The sequence below is a fragment of the Nycticebus coucang genome, chromosome 12 (genome assembly GCF_027406575.1).
Source record: "Nycticebus coucang isolate mNycCou1 chromosome 12, mNycCou1.pri, whole genome shotgun sequence".
NCBI classification, from domain to species: domain Eukaryota; kingdom Metazoa; phylum Chordata; class Mammalia; order Primates; family Lorisidae; genus Nycticebus; species Nycticebus coucang.
Genome location: NC_069791.1, coordinates 30,670,185 through 30,690,834, shown reverse-complemented (window position 1 = coordinate 30,690,834; position 20,650 = coordinate 30,670,185). Strand labels below are relative to the sequence as shown.

The window sequence follows — 20,650 nt, the reverse complement described above, 5'->3', positions numbered from 1 at the left end:
CCCTGGAGAGTACCAAAGGAGAACCAGAAACGCCCCAGCTTGGCACCAGCTAAGGCTGGTAAGCTGAAAGACAGACCTTCCACACGGCACAGATGCTACAGATTTTTTTTGGGGGGGGTGGGGGCACATCTAGTGAAGGGCAAAGTATTAATCTGTCAGGGGAGCCAAACTCTGGTCTCTTTAAAAACAAATCAACATCAGTCTCGTACATGACCAATTACAAAGAACTTTCCCCGTGTCCCCTCATTTAAACCTTCATGATGTGAGATCTATATTTGTACTACCCTCTGCACAAAACCTGCTCCATTAGCCAGGTGTGGTGATGTACACCTGTAGCCCCAGCTGCTCTGGAGGCTGGGGCAGGAGGATCACTTGAGCCCAGAAGTTTGAGGTCATGTGAGATGTGGTGACACCCTGTGTTCTCAGCTCGAGACAGAGCAAGACTCTGTCTCAAAAAATAAAAAATGAAAACCCTGCTAACCTGCTGCAGACAACTGAAAATATTCATGGCCATTATGTACTAGAAAGGGGTCCCTTCGTCTGCTTTTAGGATGTGAAGATCCAGCACCTAGAAAGAAACCCCACGAGCCTTATGAGAACTTGCCACCTTTGTAGTGTAGGGAACCTGAATTTCCAGACCTCCCAGAATGGAAGACCTGAAGGATCCCTGGAGACAATCCCCCCCCCCACCCCCCAGACCCATTTCACAGGAGAGAGAGCCGTGACTCAGAAAGGAGCAGTGGCGGTCACAGGAGGCAGAGTGGTCTATTTACACAATGGCCAAAGGCATTTCCCACATCTATTGTAGACAGTTCTATTTGGGGGTGGGTGCTAAAGCACAACACTACCTTTCATCTGAGATACCTTTTATGGTTATAGAATCCTTTTGTCTGCATGGTAAAGAAAAATAAAATGCATTGGATATTTTTTCTTCCATTCTTGAGACACTTTACTGAGAAGAATATATTCCAGCTCCATCCATGTAAACATGAAAGAGGTAAAGTCTCCATCTTTCTTCAAGGCTGCATAGTATTCCATGGTGTACATATACCACCATTTGTTAATCCATTCGTGGATCGATGGGCACTTGGGCTTTTTCCATGACTTAGCAATTATGAATAGGGCTGCAACAAACATTCTGGTACAAATACGACCTTCACGTGAAAGCTATAACCAAGTTACAACCTAAGAACAGGGGGAAGGGGAAAAGCATGGGGAGGGAGGGGGGCGGGGGGTAGAGGGAGGGGATCGAAAGGATCACACCTGTGGTGCATCTTACAAGGGTACATGTGAGCCTTAGCAAATGTGGAATGTAAATGTCTTGGCAAAGTAACTAAGAAAATGCCAGGAGGGCTATGTCAACTAATGAGATGAAAATGTGTCAAATTTTGAACCAAGTGTATGGTGCCCCATGATCATAATGATGTACACAGCTATGATTTAATAAAAAATAAAATAAAATGTACTCCATGTGGTCAGAATTTTAATGCAGTTTTTGAAATGGATGGTACCTAAAGTGAATTTGGTCATATGAACAGGATCTAGGTCAAAGTGATAGTAATAGCTTAAAAGAAAAAAAAATTTTCTAATTTGAGAGGCCCAGGGAGGATTGCCTGAGGCCAGGAGTTCAAGACCAACCTAAGCAACACAGCGAGAACCCGTCTCTACAGAAAATTAAAAAAAAAAAAAAAGCCAGGCAGGCATGGCGGCACATGCCTGTAGTCCCAGCTCATTAGGAGGTACAGGCAGGAGGATAATTTGAAACAGGAGGAGGCTGCGGTGAGTTATGATCATGCCTCTGTACTCCAGCCTGGGTGATGGAGTGATATCTTATCATGAAAAAAAAAAAAAAAAAGCCCACAAACCCTCTAAAACAAACAAACAAACAAAAACTTCAAGTGAATTTCTATGCCATCAAAGTTCTGATCTTTCTAGCTAGAACTAAACAGTGCATGGTACCAGCGAGGTTTTGAAGGTAACTTCAATTACAGGATGGATGTAACTGGCATGTTTATTGAAATGGAACCCATCCTCCGTGTCATTAGCCAAGTGGCTCTAATTCACATTTCACCCAGGGAATAGACAATTGGGCCCCTGAAAACATGGCCTTGCTGAGATCGGGCATTGTTTCCATGGCACGAGGAAGCAATAATGTTCCTAACAGACAAGCAGAAGTGGGTGGAGTCATGAAAACCTAAGAACACGCTCTGTTCCCATCGTTGTTTTTGACCTTTATGTTCCCTTGGTGATATTTTTCTGCTATGTTTTTCCGGGCTCTCATTTCACAATGAAAAGTTTGTTAAAAAAAAAAAAAATCAAAGAAAATAAACAACAAGCCAAAGGCAACACTTTCTCTGTAAAGTAACTGGTCAGGTCACTCCACCCTCCAGGACTCCTCTGTCTCTAGCTCTTGATGCTCTGATTTAATACTTCTTATTTTTATGAAACTATTCAGCTTTGCCCATATTTAACTCCACAAAGAAATATAATGTTCATAAATTATATGGCTGGATCCACAACAATTACAATAATTATACAGAATGATGTCCCTTTCAACTCAGGATTTTAAACTCATGCATTTCACATTTCTCCCTTGCACCTCTTACTGGCAAGAGACTGGAGAAATAACAGGAATAACAAAAAAGCCTCTTTAATCCAGTGTATCTCCAAGTTTTTACAGCATCAATTTGTTTTGTGGGCATCACAGGAAAAACATTTAAAAAAAAATCTGTAGTATTTAGCTAGAAGTTAACAGAAAAGTAAGAAGAATTCATGGCTCTCCTCAATTCTGAACCCTGCTTTGACCTGAGATTTCATAATACCACACAAGGGAAGGCCAGTACATATGGAATGCTCGTTATAAATCAAGTGCTGGGCTAAGCACCCATTTCCATGGCTCATCTCGTTAAGACCTTTCAAGAACCTGTCAAATAAGTAGTATTGTTACACCTCTTATATTATAGAGGAAAAAGTGAAGCTCAGAGAGAGTCAGACCTTTTTCTAAGTAGCTGAGTAGAGATTTCAATGGAGGCCAATACATGGTCAGGATCATTCCCGAAGTTGATCAACATTTGATAGTAAATCAAAACAGTACCATAGGATGCTAGTAACAGTGGACTTTCACTATCACATGTTGATGTAGTTGGTAAGCTAACTGGAGCCTGTGAGCCACAGACTGTCCATGTGTTTATATGTTACCTTTGGCTTCTTTCCCAAGAAAGAGCTGGAATTGAGTAACGGAAAGACTGTATGGCTCACAAAGCTTAAAATATTTACCATCTGGCCCTTTACAAAGGAATTTGTCAGTACCTGGCTTATCTTCTTTGCCCTGGGAGGTCTGCTGATCTCTCTGGCTCAGCAATTCAGAGAAGAAGAGAGACAATCATGTTTCCTGCAGAGCAGGAAGATGGTCTAGGTTATATAAATGGTTAGTTGGTGGTCAGTGGGACACTTAAACAGTCCATGAATCGGATGTGGAGACGCTCTGAACTGGATGCAAAAAAGAAAATATTCTTTTCTTCTGTCTTTCCAGGTATTTTGAGGCTTATAAGGGGGGAAAAGGAGGTTTAATTTAATCAAATTAGGTATTATGGTATTATTTACTCCAAACAAATATGAAGTCCTGGAGTGTTCCTGGGCCCAACTGGAGCTATTCAGTTATCCTATTCCCAGGAGAGGACACAGAACAGTTTCTTGTTATAAGAATTAAAGAAAATATGAGGCTACACCTTGCCCCTTATGATCATGAATCAATCTCTCTCTCTCTTTTCTCTTTCTCTGTTTATAGTTGACCTAGCTTAGGTTAGAAAACACAAGATATAACAGGCACAGAAAAGTGTAAGTATCTTTTGATTTCTACACTAGATTTGGGTTCAAATCCTTGTTCCTCCTAATGGTAATTTTAGCTTGGACAACTTACTTCCCCCAGTCTTCTGATAAGATTGAAATTCTGGTTTCTTGTGCTTTTTATGTGCAAAGCTCTTGACAACAGAAGAACAAAGTTGCACAGAACCCTGAATTTGTACCTCCTAAAAACAGATCACACGGTAGGAACTTTGTGTGAGCGGTGGCCTCAGCTGAAAAAGCTGCAAGTGGACCAAAATGTGCATCTTCTCCAACACGGAGGTCAGTCTGAAGCTATTCTGTAAGACTGCTCATAGTATTGCCAAGCAAAACCATCCCGTATAATGAGAGAGGCCTTCATGAAGCCATCTGTCCTGGGAATGGTCACTAGGTTTATTGTTTGGAACAAAGGAGAAACAAAGCAAGGATTCTGCCAAGGATCATTGTCTCTAGAACTATGGAAATCTTTTCTTACTTAATTTGGCCAGCTCTTGGGTTTTGGACATTATGGATAATTTAGGTTTTGTTCATCCTTTAATACTCTGCTCAGACCTACAAGAGAAGGATCCTCAAAGGTCTGAGTTGGTCTTAGACACCTACTCATGCTTACACAGTGGTCTGTGTCTAATGTTACACTGTGCAGAGATATGTTCCTGTGTCTGGGTCCCACAGAGTTCCCGCTCCCATACAGATCTCTCTCTCATCCTAGAACACAGCACATAGTAATAACCTGAAAACCTTATATAGTTATCCCCATTGGGCCAGACACTGTCCTATGCATCTTTCGCATACTATCTTATCCTTACACTGATACCCAGAAGATAAACACTATTATTCTAAATTTTAAAATCAAGGCACAGAGTGGTTAAGTAACTTGCCTACGATCACACAGCTATTAAATGAGAGATCTTGGAGCAGAGTCAGCAAGTCTAACCCTGCCTTGCCTCATGGATTCTCAGTAAATGTTTGTTTGACTGATCTGAACATTACCCAGCATAGAGTCATTCATACAAGCATATGGAAAAAGGACAGTCTTAAAGGACTATCCTTTAAAGGATATAAAGGGAAAAGAAGAGTTTTAAAGCCTCAGATGCTTAAAATCTCTCAGGACAAAGAAAAAGGACAATAGGCAAAGTTTCCTAAAAAGAATATCAATAGCTTTGATTTGTACATTCCACAAAGTTCCATTTGACAGCCAAATGCCTCTCCAGGCCCCAAGTCTTCTTAATCGTATATGAGGAATGGCTGTCTTTGAGAAATCAATTCGACTGTTCACTTACTACATACTTCTGTTTAAAAATCAGAGGCTTTTAAATGTAAGGTCAATGAACTTTTTTATTTTCCATTTCCCTCTTTTTTTATTTTTTTTTTTTATTTGCTGGCATCAGCTAGAGAGGGCTTGAGCACTAACTTGTTACCTTTGAAAGAAACTGCAGTCTGCCAAAATCCATCCCCACTGTTGCTCTGATTAAGCAGTAAACACTACCAGAAAATACGACCACTGTTAGTACCTCAATTCAGGCAAAGGGCTTAACACAAGGCAGACTTGTTTTAAAGTTTCTCATAAAGGCAGTGATCACTGAAAGTGAAAGGGAAAAAATTTAAACCAACAGAGACTAAGAGGAAGTGATATATTACTGGATTTTAATACTCTTGTGTTTACAGAAGGAGCTTAGCACGAGGCAGTGGGAGTGAAGGAGTCCACTGTGGTCTATGAGAACCGAGTGTACTGTAGGAGGAGTGTACTGTAGGGACACATTGAACAGGCTAGGATGCTTAAGAGTAATTCTGCAAATCTGCATGAAAAAAGGTTCATAAAAAAATCCACACAAAAAACTTTACACTTCAACAGTTCTCCCCACAGTAGACATTGAAACAATGATCCTGCTGACACTGATGACAGTGACACGGTATTAATGAATAAACAAACTAAAGGGGCATACACCTCTAACGGATTTTTGTTTATTTTCCATTTTAAAAAGGTTCAAAACATAGTAACATCGGAGACATTATTTCAAAATAGTGGCATCTGGTTGGAGGGTAGCTGTGGCTCAAGTGGGTAAATGTTGCAAGAGAGAAGACACGGTGGGTGGCCGAGGCCGCCCGGGTGTTAGACTGCCAAATGTTGGAGCCCCTCCCTGGAGCTGATGTGTGTGGACACAACCCAGCCTGATAGTCGTGTGGATTTATTACTTGTGAGAGGAACTGGAAACTATCCTGAGTGCAATACTCCACTTGTCTTATAGCAACTTTGGCGTATGACTTTTTGAAGATGCCACTGTTGACAAGGAGTTAAAGTTAAGATTCAGAAAACAGTGCTAAAGATGTATGTTACTTTCCTAGTCTAAGGAATTGTTTTCAACTTGACCAACAGTGTGGACTTGGACAACACCAAAAAGAAAATGGAGATATACAAAAAGGAAAACAAAGATGTTTTTCAGAAAAAAGTTAAAGAGAACATGAAGAAATGGAGGAAGCTTTGGATGAGAAATAGAATGGCAGAGGCCGGTGTGGTGGCTCATAGCTGTAACCACCCTGCTTTGGGAGGCTGAGGTGGTCAGAGGATTGCTTGAGGCCAGGAGTTTGAGACCAGCCTGGGCAATACAGTGAGAAGTGGTCTCTATACAACATCTAAAAAAAAGTAGCTGGGCGTGGTGCTGCATGCCTATAATCTCAGCTACTTGGGAGGGTGAGGCAGGACAATCGCTGGAGCCTGGGAGCTGGAGGTTACAGGGAGCTGTGATCACGCACCACTGCACCCAGGTGACAGAACAAGACCCTGTGTCACCCAATAAAAAAAGAAAAGACAGGAAAAGGAACATGGAAGACTACACACAAGTAAGAAAGAACAACTACAATGGGGTCTAAAGAGAAGAATAAGCAAGCTTTTTAAAATGAGCTCACTGGAGAGTTCTGATCTCCCCCTCTGGCTTTGGCTCAGTGTAAAGACAAATCTACCCAATTAGAAATGCAGCTTGAAAAATCCACCACAAAACCAGTGGGTTTTCCACAAGCACGAAAATGGGCCAACATACTTCACTAGCACCTACTCACAGACTTGTCACTAGCTCTGTATAAACAACAACCACTGCAGGGGGAGATGCGTGGAATGCAAGTTCCAGAGTCGGACACATTCAGAAACCCAAGTATTTCATCCACATCAGAACTGCCACCCTCACCCCCACCCTGCTGGAGGCTCTAGCTTCTCCCGTGTCACAGAGCTGCAGGATGCATCCGGGGTGCTTTTCTGACAGCCCAGTTAACCTTTATTTCTCTGTTGACAAGATCTGGACCTTGGGGCTGAACCCAGCAGCTAGCGAAAGCAATGTGACTTGTAAAATTCTAGCCACGTGCAGCTGCACAACACGGCACTACCAGCAGCAGCTGTGTTAAAGTATTTATAAAGAGCGAGTTTCAGAAGTGAGCTGAGTAATACAGGGGATATATAACTGTGAATAAGATATTTTAGCTTTACTTTCTGGGAGAGATTGATGCTGTATGTCTCATCTGATAGAAGAGAGGAATAAATAATTCACCTATATATGTTTAAAATTGGCAAAGGGGTAAAATCTTACTTAGCGTAAGATTGGAAGACTTGTGAAATCTTCTTGAACATAAACCTAAACCTTGTATTTTAAAAAATAATATAAAGTAGTAGAAGAGTGCAGCAAACATTCATTTGTCTATTGATTTGTTCATTCATTCTCTCATTCATTGATTTTTGGCAGCCCACAGTCTGTTCTTCCTTTTTTCACTACTTGTATCTCCTGATGGGAAGCTCCCTCTCCCCTCACTATGTGAGGTCTTGGTGAAGTCCAAGGTGCTCTCACCTCCAACCGTGGAGGTCAGAGGAGACTTCCTGGCCAGACCAGGCTTCTCAGCACCTTGGCTGGGGAAACGGGCAGGCACATGACCTAAGCCCAAGCTCAGCCACAGGAATTAATTTTCCTGGGACTTTGATATAAAGAAATAAAACTGGTCTGTTTACCCACTTGTTCCTGAGAGGGTGCTCAAAAAGCACTGTCCAGATGCTTGCTTCTTGCCAGCTGCACGCAGGTTCATCCTTTTTTTTTTTTTTAGATATTTGAACCATAATGTTTGTTGCAGCTCAATTCGTAATTGCTAAGTCATGGAAGAAGCCCAAGGGCCCACTGACTCATGAACAGATTAATAAATAGTGATATATGTACACCATATTATGCAGCCTTAAAGAAAGATGGAGACTTTAACTCTTTCACGTTTACATGGATGGAGCTGGAACATATTCTTCTTAGCAAAGTATCTCAGGAATGGAGGAAAAATTATCCAATGTACTCAGCTCTACTATGAAACAAATTTATAGCTTTCATATGAAAGGTTCTTCACTTCTGAATGCTTTCCCACACTCTTCCCATGGTTTCCCTTTCTCTCAAGGCCTTCCAATGCTGAACCCCCAATGCTCGGGGGTTCAGTTCTCTGTCCCCAAAGAGTAAGTATTAGGTACTAGCTGAGCAGGGAAGCAAGTCAAAGCTGTGGTGACTGAATTGGCCACTTGGGTTGTAAATGAGGACAGAAGGTGGTAGAGCGTCCAGGTGGAGACCACTGGGAGACAGCTCACATACTATGGTGGTATCAGGTGTGGCAGCTCCAAAAGAGCCTTTATGAAGGTCCCCAGGGACCTTCAGGCATTCGTGAAGATAGACTGAGCTCCAGAAGCACAGCATCATGACCAGCAGTCCCAAAGAATGTGTGTATTTAATGACAAGTTTAGGGTCATCATGGGACACTGTTATGTTCAGAAGCAGCTTCTACACCACAGAAAAAACCTACCAGGAGATTAAAAAAAAGTCTTTCATTTCCTCATCCCCAGTTAACGTTCAAAATAAAGCAACTGGATTGCAGATCACAATTTAACATGATGGAATATTCGAAAGAAATGAACTGCATTTCTCTTCCTTCTAGGTGTGCGTTCGCCTTTCTTGTTCTCTTGACTGAACAATGAAATCAGGCTGATCGGTTTCATTTTATAGCTGATTTTACAACCCAGCTCGTCATTAACACTCTTCCCATCGGAATTCACCCACCTAAAAACCTTCCAAACGGGCTTCTTTTCATAAATTCTCTTAAAATGGGCTCCCGTTAAATTTTATATGTCATTGGAAAAAATTGATAGTTAAAACCCAAAGTAGAATTACATCTTCCACTTAAAATGTCACTAAAGATAATTTTATGGATTAATAAATACTGCGTGATGCATGTTACTCATTTGTTTGGAAACAAAACACAGGCAAATAAAGGGGAAGAGAATGACGTTTCTCCCTCTAATCATACCTGAACAGGGACTCTCTCGACAGCCAAATTTCATTCTGCTTCACAGTTTTCCAAGAGAAGAGCAACAGCAGCAGCACGGTGGACACCAGCAGGGTGGTGGCTCCACACCGGTTCAGCCAAGTGCAGAGCCTGCTCAGTCCGTGCACGACCAGGATGCAGTAGCCCATGCTGGAGAGGGGCGGGAAGAGCAGCGTTACTCGGGGGTGCGACGGAGTCCCCCAGCCATCACCCCTAGATAGCTTCCTTCCTTCCCTTTCTTTTTGTATTTCTTTCCTGTCTGTCTGTCTTTCCTCATTCTTTTTTCTTTTTTTTTGAGACAGGGTGGAAAGAACAGGATTACTTTAAGGGTGCAGTGAATTCCCACCAAGCATCACCTCCTGTATAACTAACTTATTTCCTCCCTCCCTTTCTTTTTCTTGAGACAGGGTCTCGGTCTGTTATCTGGGCTAAAGTGCAGTGGTATCTTCATAGCTCACTGCAACTGCCTGGGCTCAAGCAATCCTTCTGCCTCAGTCTCATGAGTAGCTGGGACTACAGGGATACACCACCATGCCCAGCTAATTTTTCTGGTTTGTTTTTTTTTTTTTTTGAGATGGGTCTCTTGTTCAGTCTGGTCTGGAACTCTTGACCTCAAGAAATCCTCCCACCTTGCCCCCCCAAAGTGCTAGGATTACAGGCATGAGCCCCTGCAAAAGCCTGTCGTGTGCAGAATAAGAAATATGGACTTCTGTGTGTTTTAGACATCATTCTTAATGGGTCGGCTCTCTAAAGCACTGCACTAGATTGTGTGCCAGCTCTTTGGTTTGAGTATGGAGAATCACAGGCTCAGAGTGTCCAGGATTTCAGTAGCTCAGGCATCCTGAGAAATCCCATGTGTGTGTGCTTGGGTCCCAAATGGATTCTCTGACACAAGCTCACTCATGTCACTTGTCATTGTATAACCCTATTGACACCTTGTATCCAAATTTGGAGTCTCTGCTGCAGCAAGTCCGATGGCAGCTTTCTGGAGGACAATCTCTGAGAGCTCTCTGTCGGGTTTGGGAAGGTAGGTCTGCTAGTACCAAGAAGTACTGAGCTCTATTTCCAGGGCCAGCCAAAGCCCTTCACTCTGGAAAAGCGGAGCTCCTAAGCTCGCCGCTTGGAGCTCCTCACAGACAACCAATATTCACATGATTCTCTTGCTGACTCTGGCCCACAGCGGGACTCTGCATGCGGGTATCATGCCTTTGGCTTGGTACAACATGGTCCCTATTGTACCAACAGATGCTTCCTGCCAACTGGACTCAGAGGAACAGAAACATTTAGTTTGTACCCATTATTGCTGTGTGCATTTTAGTTAATAGCTGCTTCTTTCCAAAGATGATTGACTGCAAATTGTTATAGAATATGTTAAAAATGAAGTAAGCTTCTATGAGGAAATCCTACATTAGTCAGAACATTATACTATTAACAGCCCCAAATAAACATCACCCATATACTTGTTCAATTTTTATTCATTCTTTCTCTTATGTGGTTGGCAATTATTTTAGGGACTAAAAATCCAATTTTGTATAGAACACAGGCCTCGCCCTCAAAGAATTCCTTCTAGTGAATCAAGTTGGTCTTGTAAAAGGAAACAACTAAATATTCTTATTCCTAAACAAATCTCCTTTGAAAGAACGTCTCTTCTATTCACCTTCTCTTCTCCTTTCTTTTTCTTTTTTTTTTTTTTTAAAGACAGAGTCAGTCTCTGTGCCCTGGTGTCATAGCTTACACAACCTCAAACTATTGGGCTGAAGTGATCTTCCTGTCTCAGTCTCCTGAGCAGCTGGGACTGTAGATGTCCATCATAACGCCTGGCTAGATTTTTAGTGTGTGTGGGGTGGGGTCTTGCTCTTGCCTAGACTGGTCTTAAACTGAGCTCAGGTGATCCAGCGCCCTTGGCCTCCCAGAGTGCAAGGATTACAGGTATGAGCCACCATGCCCAGCCCTGTTCTCCTTTCTAAATGTCTAAGCTTCTGCATCAAGAACAGAAAAACAAGAGAGAGAGATTTGAATATTGTTACTTGGAGCTCGTGGGAATCGGGAGGAGGGCCTACTCCTTGCTTTGACTGTCATAAGCTGGTTGGTCCAGCTATCTAAGAGTTAAGGGTTCACTATTTGGCCACAGGCAGTCACCACCCTTCTCAACCCTCAGGACAATAAAGAGCCCCATGTGCTCCAGGCCCCTGCTCAAGCACTGGCGTTGATTGCCATAGCTACCTTATAGAGGCTGTGCACCGGCCAGAACACAGTCCCTACTGCAATTAAAAAAAAAAAAAAAAAAGTCTAAAAACCTCTTCCCATGTATACAACTCCCCTGTTGTACATACCTTAAAGGTATGAAGTTTTTCTACAAATCTACTTTCTTTTTCTTTTTTTGAGATAGGGTCTTACTCTGTTGCCCACACTAGAGTGCAGTGGTGTCACTACAGCTCACTACAACCTCAGACTCTGGGCTCAAGTGACCCTCCTGAGTAGCTGGGACTACAGGCACCTGCCACCATACCCAGGTGATTTTAAAAATTTTCATAGAGAAAACATCTTGCTATGTTTTCTCAAACTCTTACACTAAAGCGATCCACCCACCTCAGCCTCCCAAATGCTGGAATTATAGGAACGAGCTACTGTCCCCAGCCAATTCATTAATATTGCACAACTGCCCTTGGCAATGTCACCACTGTGTCTGACCACAATAGTTGCTCAATTTCATGAGTCTATTTGCCACCTGTTCCTCTAGCCCCAGCTGATCCCAACTCAAACTGAGCAGGGTACTTCCAGGACCATAACTAGGCCCTCTGGCCTCTAATCTTTCATTCATCAGATATTTAACAAACATCTACTATGTATCTGAAACTAGTATAGACATCAAGAACCTATCAGTGAACAAAAGACAATAATCCTTATCCCTGTGGAACTCACAGGGATGGGGGAAATAGCTAATAAACCAGTAAATAACACATGGGCATGTACATAGTGATACTTTACGTGGAGAAAAATCAATAATATTTTAATAAGGTTTTAATATGGGCGGTCAGGGAAGGTCTCACTGACATTTGAGCAAAGACCAGAAATGCCCAGGGAACATACCGTGCACCCACACCTCCAGCGCCAGCTCTCTTCCCGCCCCCATCCTTACACAGCAACACCGCCAACAGCTAACATTCACGAAGCCCAGCATGTCCACATCTGATCCCAGTACATGCGCACAAGCTTACGGTTTGCCGTTATTAAGTTCAACCCATGAAGAGAAAGGTAAGCTGATTTGCTGAGTTCAGTTATACATTTAGTAAACAGTAGCGCAAGGACAGACAACCCAGGAATTTCAGATTTCGGAGGCTACATTCCAAGTGCAGTCCTGTTGCAGGGATTGTGTCTTGACTGGCTGATTCCTGTGTTCCTCAGACTTTATCACATGGAGTCACCTACTTTCTTCCCAAATGCTCCATTCATGAAATCTCAGTAGTCATTTAGTGCCTCCTTGTAGGAATCAGAGCTGCCATCTGGCAGAACAGTGGGTAGGAAAACACTGGGATTCCAACAGCTCCAGAGCAATGGCCACAAAGTGACAGAAGACAAGAATAATTAAGCCAAACCCCAAAATAATGAGCTGTTTTCTGTGTTGCATATTTCCTGACCACTTGCTATGTGCCAGGCATTGTTCTAAGTGCTTTTGGGGGGCCCTCTCCACGCTATTTGTAGGGCCTGGAGCGATGGCTTTAAGTATCTTATCTAATTTAAAATTTTAATCCTCAGCAATCTCCATTTCATAAATGAGGAAACTAAAGCTTAAAGGAGTTAAATAACTTTCCCACAGCCCCAGACCGTAGTAATAGAGTCAGATCTGTAGACTCACTGCTATAAACTGAGGATTGGCCAGGGCCAGTTGGTGAATATTTCAGGTTTTTCAGCCCAGAAAGGTTTTGCCCTTACTACACAAGTCTGAGTTTGCAGGAGGAAAGCAGCCACTCACACCATGTAAATGAATGGACCTGGCTGTGTTCCAGTAAAATGTATTCATAAGAAAAAGGCAGTAGGCTAGATTTGGCTCAGGGACATCCATGGTTTGTTGACCCCTGCCATAACCAAAATGGCGGAGAACACATTCCTCTTCTGGCACTGGCATCTGTATCAAGTAACATGAATTTTTTCTTCAAAAATCCTTGCATTCACATTTGGTTAAAGAAATGTTAAGCCATATGAAATAATCCCTACTTAGGTTTGCAAATGTCTTAGAGAGTATCACATTCTTTAAAATCTGACATAAAAATCACAGAGATCATGACATTTCTCCTCTCTGCAACTTCATCTTTCAACATCTGCTTGAACAAACGCGCTCTCTCTCTATTGCTAGGGGCAGGACAAGGCCCCATTTTGAAAGTGGGAAATCAAGCAAATGAGAAACTACATGCTCTTCTGGTCTCCAGGGAGATGAAACCGGACTCCAGCTTGCTCGGGTCAGTACTGGAAAGGCAACCAGACCCCTCCATGCCGAGCACAAAGGAGCCAGTGCAATTCACTGACTCCTGACAAAAGCATAACCTGGAGATCCAAAAGCCAAACGCAGGCTGCCAGATGCACAGCTTAGCTCAGGACTAAGACACATTTTCAAAGAATGTCTGAGAAGCATCACTGCTGCCTCAGAGAACGGAGGGAATCCCTCACCCAGACTCCATCATTCATTCACAGGCTGACACATCTCCCACTTGGAGGGAGCTTTTATTGACAAGCTGCTTAGCAGGCAGTGCTTAAATAACTAAAGACATTCAAAGAGAATTTAAGAGGAAGAGCAAACCAACAATGTTTGTGCTTTCACATTTGAATAACAAAATGTTTTAAATAACAAATGTTGGAATTTTGTTAGCAGTTAATCATTGTGTAATAGCCCCAAAGCTACTTTCCAGAAACTTGCCCAGAAGCTTGTAAGTGCTACAAGAACAATACTTCCCACTCACATTTATAGCAACCTGAAACTACTTTCTACTTCTTACCTAAGCATTTTATGAAATTTTTGAGACAGTCCATTATTTCTCTTCCAAGAAACACAGTCCACAGTGTCCCTTCTGATTCACCTGTGCAAGTTTCAACTTGCCCGGCTTGTAAGTATTGCTGGGAGGGCTCAATTTATTTCCATCCGCTCGAATTTTACATATTTTTGTGTATCACAAAACTTTTGTAATAACCCACATATAGCTTCACATTCTGTTTAATTTATGTGCAACAAAGAGGATCTTTTTTTGCTATTACATAAAACTCAAATTCTACCTTTTACTTTGCTCACAGCTCAAACCCACTGAAAGTATCTACAAATAACATTAGTAATTCAAGACAGACACCATCATACCAATTTTATCCCTTTAAACAATTCCCAATTTTATTTATTATTTTAAAATTTTTCTTGTTTTTTAGAGAAGGGGCCCTTGCTCTTGCTGCCCAAGCTGGAGTGCAAGTGATGAGATCATCGCTCACTGCAGCCTCCAACTCCTGGGCTCATTCTCCTGCCTCAGCCTCTCAATTTGTTAGGATGACATGTGTTTGCCACCAAGCTGGCTATTTTTAATATTTTGTAGAGATCTCTACAGATGGGGTCTTGCTGTGTTGCTCAGGCTGGTCTTGAACTCCTGACCTCACAGGATCCGCTCACCTGGGCCTCCCAAAGTGCTGGAATCACAGGTATGAGCCACCATGCCCAGCCAGAATTCCCAGTTTTAAAGGGTCTCAGTGAAACCTATCCTACTGAACTTCATTCTAACCTGCTGAATCTTCACCTGGCAAAATATCTTGAGTGAGGTCTTATCCCAGTCCTATGGATGGCGGTTTGAAATGGCAAAACAATAAAGCCCTAGAATACTGAGCTGAGAACAGGTATTTGATGCTGCAACTCAGGAAGTCTCAGCAAATCAATGGTGACTCCACAGATAAGATTTCACCTGGAAGCTGTGAGTCTCTGTGATCCAAGATTCATTAGGGCTGCCATTTCTACCCCCAGTTCTTTGTTTCGAAGAACATTAGGTGAATGGGGAAATTTCTAGAAGAATGAGTGTATTTGGAAGTGAGAGTTTGTTCATATTCTAAGAAAAGAATTCCCCAAAGTATTTCTGTGTATTTCCCTAGCTCCCAAGCTGGGTGCTGTGATCCCAGGACAGGTGTAAAAGACTGATTCCATGAGCTATGCTTCTGGTCTTTTCCAGCATGTCTATGGCACAAGTGGGAGGAAAGTGCCATTGCGTTCACCCTCTGAGAAGCTATCTGATTCCCTTTTCCCTCTTTGAAGATGAGATGCTGCCTCTCAGCCTCACAGCTCACCTCCCATCCCCCAAATGTATGCAACATCCAGCGATCAGTAATGCAGGGCTGTGACATCCGCAAAGCTGCTGCTCTGCATCTCGGCCCTCACACTTGCTGTTGTTTGATCTTGGACAAATTATTTATGTCTCTAGTTCTTGACTTCCTTATTTTGTGAACGGAAATAATAATTATGCTGTGCACAATGCCTGATACACACAAAACAATACATAATAACATAAAATTATTATGCTATAATAATTGTACTGTAGGCACTTTTGTCCTGCTAAATAGAGGCAGGAAATGTGTAAAGTTTGTACATATTCCATGTAGAAACAGATGTGTCTACAGCAGATTACTGTAAATGCAGCAATTTACTATGGTCCCTAGGATGCTACTAGGTACAGTGGAATGCAAGTGCTCTAGTGTCGATTTTATGGTTGGAGGCTCATGATGAGTAAAAGAGGACTCTGGAAAATGAAGAGTCTGGAACTAGGTCAAAAGAGCTGTGGTCTTCTCCACCATTCACATGTTCCATGGCCACTGGACAGTTGCTCACAGAGTCTTTGTCGTTTGCCTTATAAGGACTTTATCTGCCACAACTGCATCAAAGAGCTGTTGTGTGGAATAAATGAAATGATAGGTGTGAACACGTTCTATGAACTAAAGGTGAAGTTCTAAGCATCAGTGTTCTCAAATGTCCTGTTTTTGTGTTCATGTGTGTTTTCAGCACACTGCTCTATTAGCTACACCTTAATAAAATACATGATTAGATCTGTCAATTGGCCTCAAGCAAACTCAGTTTATCCAAGTCCAGACTGACCAACAATATCCAACTTATAGGATAATCGTAAGTTTTTGCAGAGCAAATTTACTGGTAAATATTATTTGCTTCAGGAAGAGTTGATTCACACATCATTTTTCTAAAACAAGTATTACACTAAATAAGACACATGGGTAGTATGTGAAATATTAGAGCCATGTATTTATGTTAGTGTTCATTCATAGACCACGGACATGAACAAGCACTTCATTAAGCAAATCTTCTCTTATACCCATTTCAAGTATCTCTTTACACAACAATGTCTACCTTTATGAAAGTGAAGATAATACAAAATATAATCTCTTTAGTGAATTAACACACAGTCAGGAAGCTTTTATATTTAACCCTATTAAGAAATAAAGCATTAACTGTTTGGGATACCAGTTTATTCATTTTTGAATAAATAAGGATGGAATACCAGTTTATTCATTTTTGTACCCTAAGCACCTACCCTTACCAGGGCCTGCTTCCTCTGTGTAGGTGAACTGTTATGATTTGAAGATACCAAAAACTAATATAGAAACAAAGGTTAACTTAAAATAATAAATCAATCTATGTTGGGCTGAAAGATAATAAAATTCCAGACTACTTATCACCAGAAGAACTGCCCATATTCAGGGCCTGGCTATTTCCTCTTGCTAGTGCCTTCTCTCCAGGCCTGGTCTCCTGGTATCTCAACTAAATTTTCCATGTAGGCCTAAAAGACTCTTTGGCCAAAATCAAATAATTCTGAAGTTACTTCTAAAAAACTAGAAACTTCCTGCTCTACTCTCTTACAGATTCTCATCTTTAGGACCGGAACCACTTTTTCCATAAACCACTACATTCTAGTCTATCACCTTTACTTTGAAAGCAGAGGCCTAAGGGGGAATCTGGTATTTGTTGCCATCCTCTCCTCTATTCCCCTGAACTGGCCCGGCCCTGACTGCACAGGCACATGCCTTTGTCATGTGTCCATGGGTCTTTAATTCCCAAAAATACTAGTGCAAACCAAGATCTAGTGAGCTAGGTACTATGAAGAAACACAGACATACAAAATGATGGTCCCAAACCTCCTAAGAGCAAGACAAAGATTTCCAAGAGTAAGGAGGATTTGTTAAGATTACTAAAATTTACATAAGAAGTCAAGAGTTTGAGACATATTCCTCTGGACCACATCCAAGAGAAAAGGAAAAGAAAGAAGTTAATCCATGACAACAAGGGTTCTTGCCAGAGGATAGGCTGAAATGGCAATGCTTACGTTCTCCAGGCTAAGTCACAGCCCACTGTGTAGGAGACTGGGTGTGTGACATCCGCCTTTGAGTCACTCTGCCACCCACACAGGCACATTTCTCAATCTCCTTCAACATGGCGTGTCAGAGCACTAACCTGCTATGCTAGGTTGTTCACTGGAGTTCGATTTTGAATTGTTCACTTTTGAGCACATGAGTTTAGAAGAGAAACAAAGGGAACCAAAGGAGGAAGAGGAAGAAAAAGGAGAGGAAAGGAGAGCCTGGATGTGGGATGCTTGGGTTTCCTTGGATTTCGATTTGCCTGATCTCCATATTTGTTTAGGGTAGATTGAAATTATGACTTGCAATTACCTGGCACAGCTTATAATATTTCATGTATGTCATATGTAGTCTCATCTGAATCTAAAATTATACTCTCTACAGTTTAATCTCAAATCTTGATTTCTAAACATTTGCTATTTATCATTAAGAGCTTAACAGACATAAATGTTCATCTTTTACAACTTAACAGAGTTCTGTTAACATTAAAGCCTTGATTCAGGTCCAGCAAATGACTACTCAGACTTACCTACATCTTGTGCCCTGAGCCAAGTGCAACTTCTTCTTAAACAGAAGAGATTAGACAATTGATCTTTAGCCCATGAGCACCTTGACTTCCTTTCTGCCCACTGCATTCTGACCATTGCTCTGTTTTAAAGTTGTGTCCATGATCTACTATCTCTAACTCTGTAATAGTCAGCTGCATCCCTCAAGCCAAGCCCTCCGACTCCCCATCTTGGTTTTGATCCTCCCATAGAACTTGCCCCCCTCACCCCGTGATGCCCTGGAGAAGGACAACCTGTCTAGTGTGGTCCTAGGTCCCTTCCTTCCTGGGCATTGCTCCCCGAAAGCAGCCCTCTGATCTTATAGCCTCTTCATCGCACAGGTCTCATCAAGTGTGATGGACCAGTTCACGTTGGCACAGCAAGGCCCAAGGGCACAAACACATTCAAGTCAAAGTCTTCCTGTTTTCATCTCACAGTATCCTGAAGTAGGACTTTAATCGATTTTTATCCAGTACATAGGTTGATAAACCAGCAAAGACTCTCTGACTGCCTGACACTGGGGCTTTGTCCACTAAGGAGTAGAGATTTGGGGAGGAGCAGAGTGAGAGAGGAAAGGGGCAAAGCTTGATAAACTCACTTTCCTTCTAAAACATGGTGAGTAACATGAAAAATGCCATATTGAAAAGAGTTAGATACCTCTCTGAGGTACAAAGACTTCTTTCCTTCTCATTACCCACGTCTTGGTTTCCCCACTCATTTTGCTCCAGTGGTTTCCCCTTTTTCTCTTCAGATTCTGCAGTGACCGTGAGTACTGTTCCCAACTGTGATGGTGCACAGCACCGTTCTCACTCTTGTTATGAAAAGAGAGCCTCATCTTAAGATGACCATGATAACAATGCATTAAAAAAATGGATTCATGAATGAAACTGAAGAATAATTGATTGGACTTGGGTCATTCAGCCACCACTAGATCCCAAAAGGAATTACTCTGAAATTGTAGATCACTTCGGGTAGTATGGGCATTTCAACAGTATTATTTCTTCCGATCCATGAACACAGGGTATCTTTCCATTTATTTCTTTTGATTTCTTTCATTGAATTTTATTTGTCAAATTTTTTTCTTGTTGAATTTTAACATTTAATTTTATTTCTTTATTTCATCAGTGCATTATAATTTCAAGTGGAGAGATCTTTTATCTCCTTGATTAAATTTATTCCTAAATATTTTTGGTAGGTATAAATGAGATTATTGGCTTATTTCTTTTTCAGATAATTCACAGATAGCATACAAAAAAGGTATAAATTTCTATATGTTAATTTTGTATTTTACAACTTCTATGAATTTGTTTATTAGTTTTAATAGTTTTTTGGTGGAGTCCTAAGGGTTTTCTACATGTAGATCATTATAAAAGTCTGAGGTACACAAAAATCAAGAAATGTAAAATCCACATGGACTGAAACAAATAAAGCCCCACCCCAGCAACACCAATAAGCCAAACACGCTGAAATGTGCAAGGGTGGAATCAGAAAGGACACTGTAGACCGTGTTTCTTGGAAGATAAATAATGGACATTAACAGTCTGTCTCAAAACTTTCATAGTAACCCCTGTGTATAAGCTCCTGCCATCTGTAACAAGGACAACTTAACTTCTTCCTTTCCAATTTTGAAGCCTTTTATTGCTTTTGAAGTAACTCTTGATCCATTCTATCCTAAAAGATTGTTTCCGCCTTCACTTACTCTTATCTATTCATTTTCTCCCTCAACACACTCAAGTTTTCCTACAGAACAACAGGAATCTGCTCTTTGGCATGTGAATGAATATTCCATCACTTTCTATAATTTCATTTGAGAGTTATCATCAACTATTTCTGATTCACCAATTCTAAGAAATTTTGGTTCTTTGAAGCATTTTAATGTGGTTTTCACAAAGTACAAAAAAAAAATAGCCATAAAATTATACGCTTGTGTTAGGAAAGAATAAAAGATCAAAATTTCTGTGAAAGAATGATTCCAGATCCGAACTCTCCTGCCTGTTCAAAAAAGGACACCCACAAAACTAGCTCTGTCACAAGAAGAAAAGATTATTCCAATTTCTTCTGATGGTCAACTCTGACCCTAATGCAATGCTGTGCTAAACAGATAACCTATTTTTGTTCCTTTCATGCACAAATTTCAAAGTGCAAAGGAAAGGGAGGTGGTATTTTGGGCTTCTTCTGGGTTAGAATGAAGTGATAACAGAAGCCAGAGGATTTAAAAGGCGTGTTCATTGTTAGGTATAAAGGCAGAGGGTGAAAGAATATTGTTGGTCTGACTCATTCTGGACTTTTCTTGTAAAATGGCCGAATCAGCCCCCTGGGATTGGAGGGACTCACCCAGACTTCAACGAGGCTGGACATGACTTCCTGGTATTCAAGTCAGTAAAAATTCATTTTCCTCAGAAGAATTACTGATTGAGCTTTTCCTATCATCCACTGAAGTTTCTGAGACAACACAGAACTTTGGTATCAAGATGATGATCTTGTATTCCTGGAAATACATTCACATCATGTATGTATTTTTTTCCTCAAAGAGCCGAGGTACTAATACTATGGAA

General features: G+C 41.4%; 1 protein-coding gene across 3 annotated transcripts in view; it reads right to left on the bottom strand.

Annotated features, from left to right (window-relative positions):
• The window catches only part of TMTC1 (transmembrane O-mannosyltransferase targeting cadherins 1), a 287,962-nt gene that overhangs the window by 73,104 nt on the left and 194,208 nt on the right, over nt 1–20,650 (bottom strand). For 2 of the 3 annotated variants that reach the window (XM_053556774.1, XM_053556776.1), the window contains exon 10: nt 9,154–9,321. The exons of the other annotated variant lie outside the window; for it this stretch is intronic. In XM_053556774.1, coding sequence (XP_053412749.1) covers nt 9,154–9,321 — 168 coding nt within the window. The remainder of the gene's footprint in view (nt 1–9,153; nt 9,322–20,650) is intronic. 3 annotated transcript variants of the gene reach the window in all.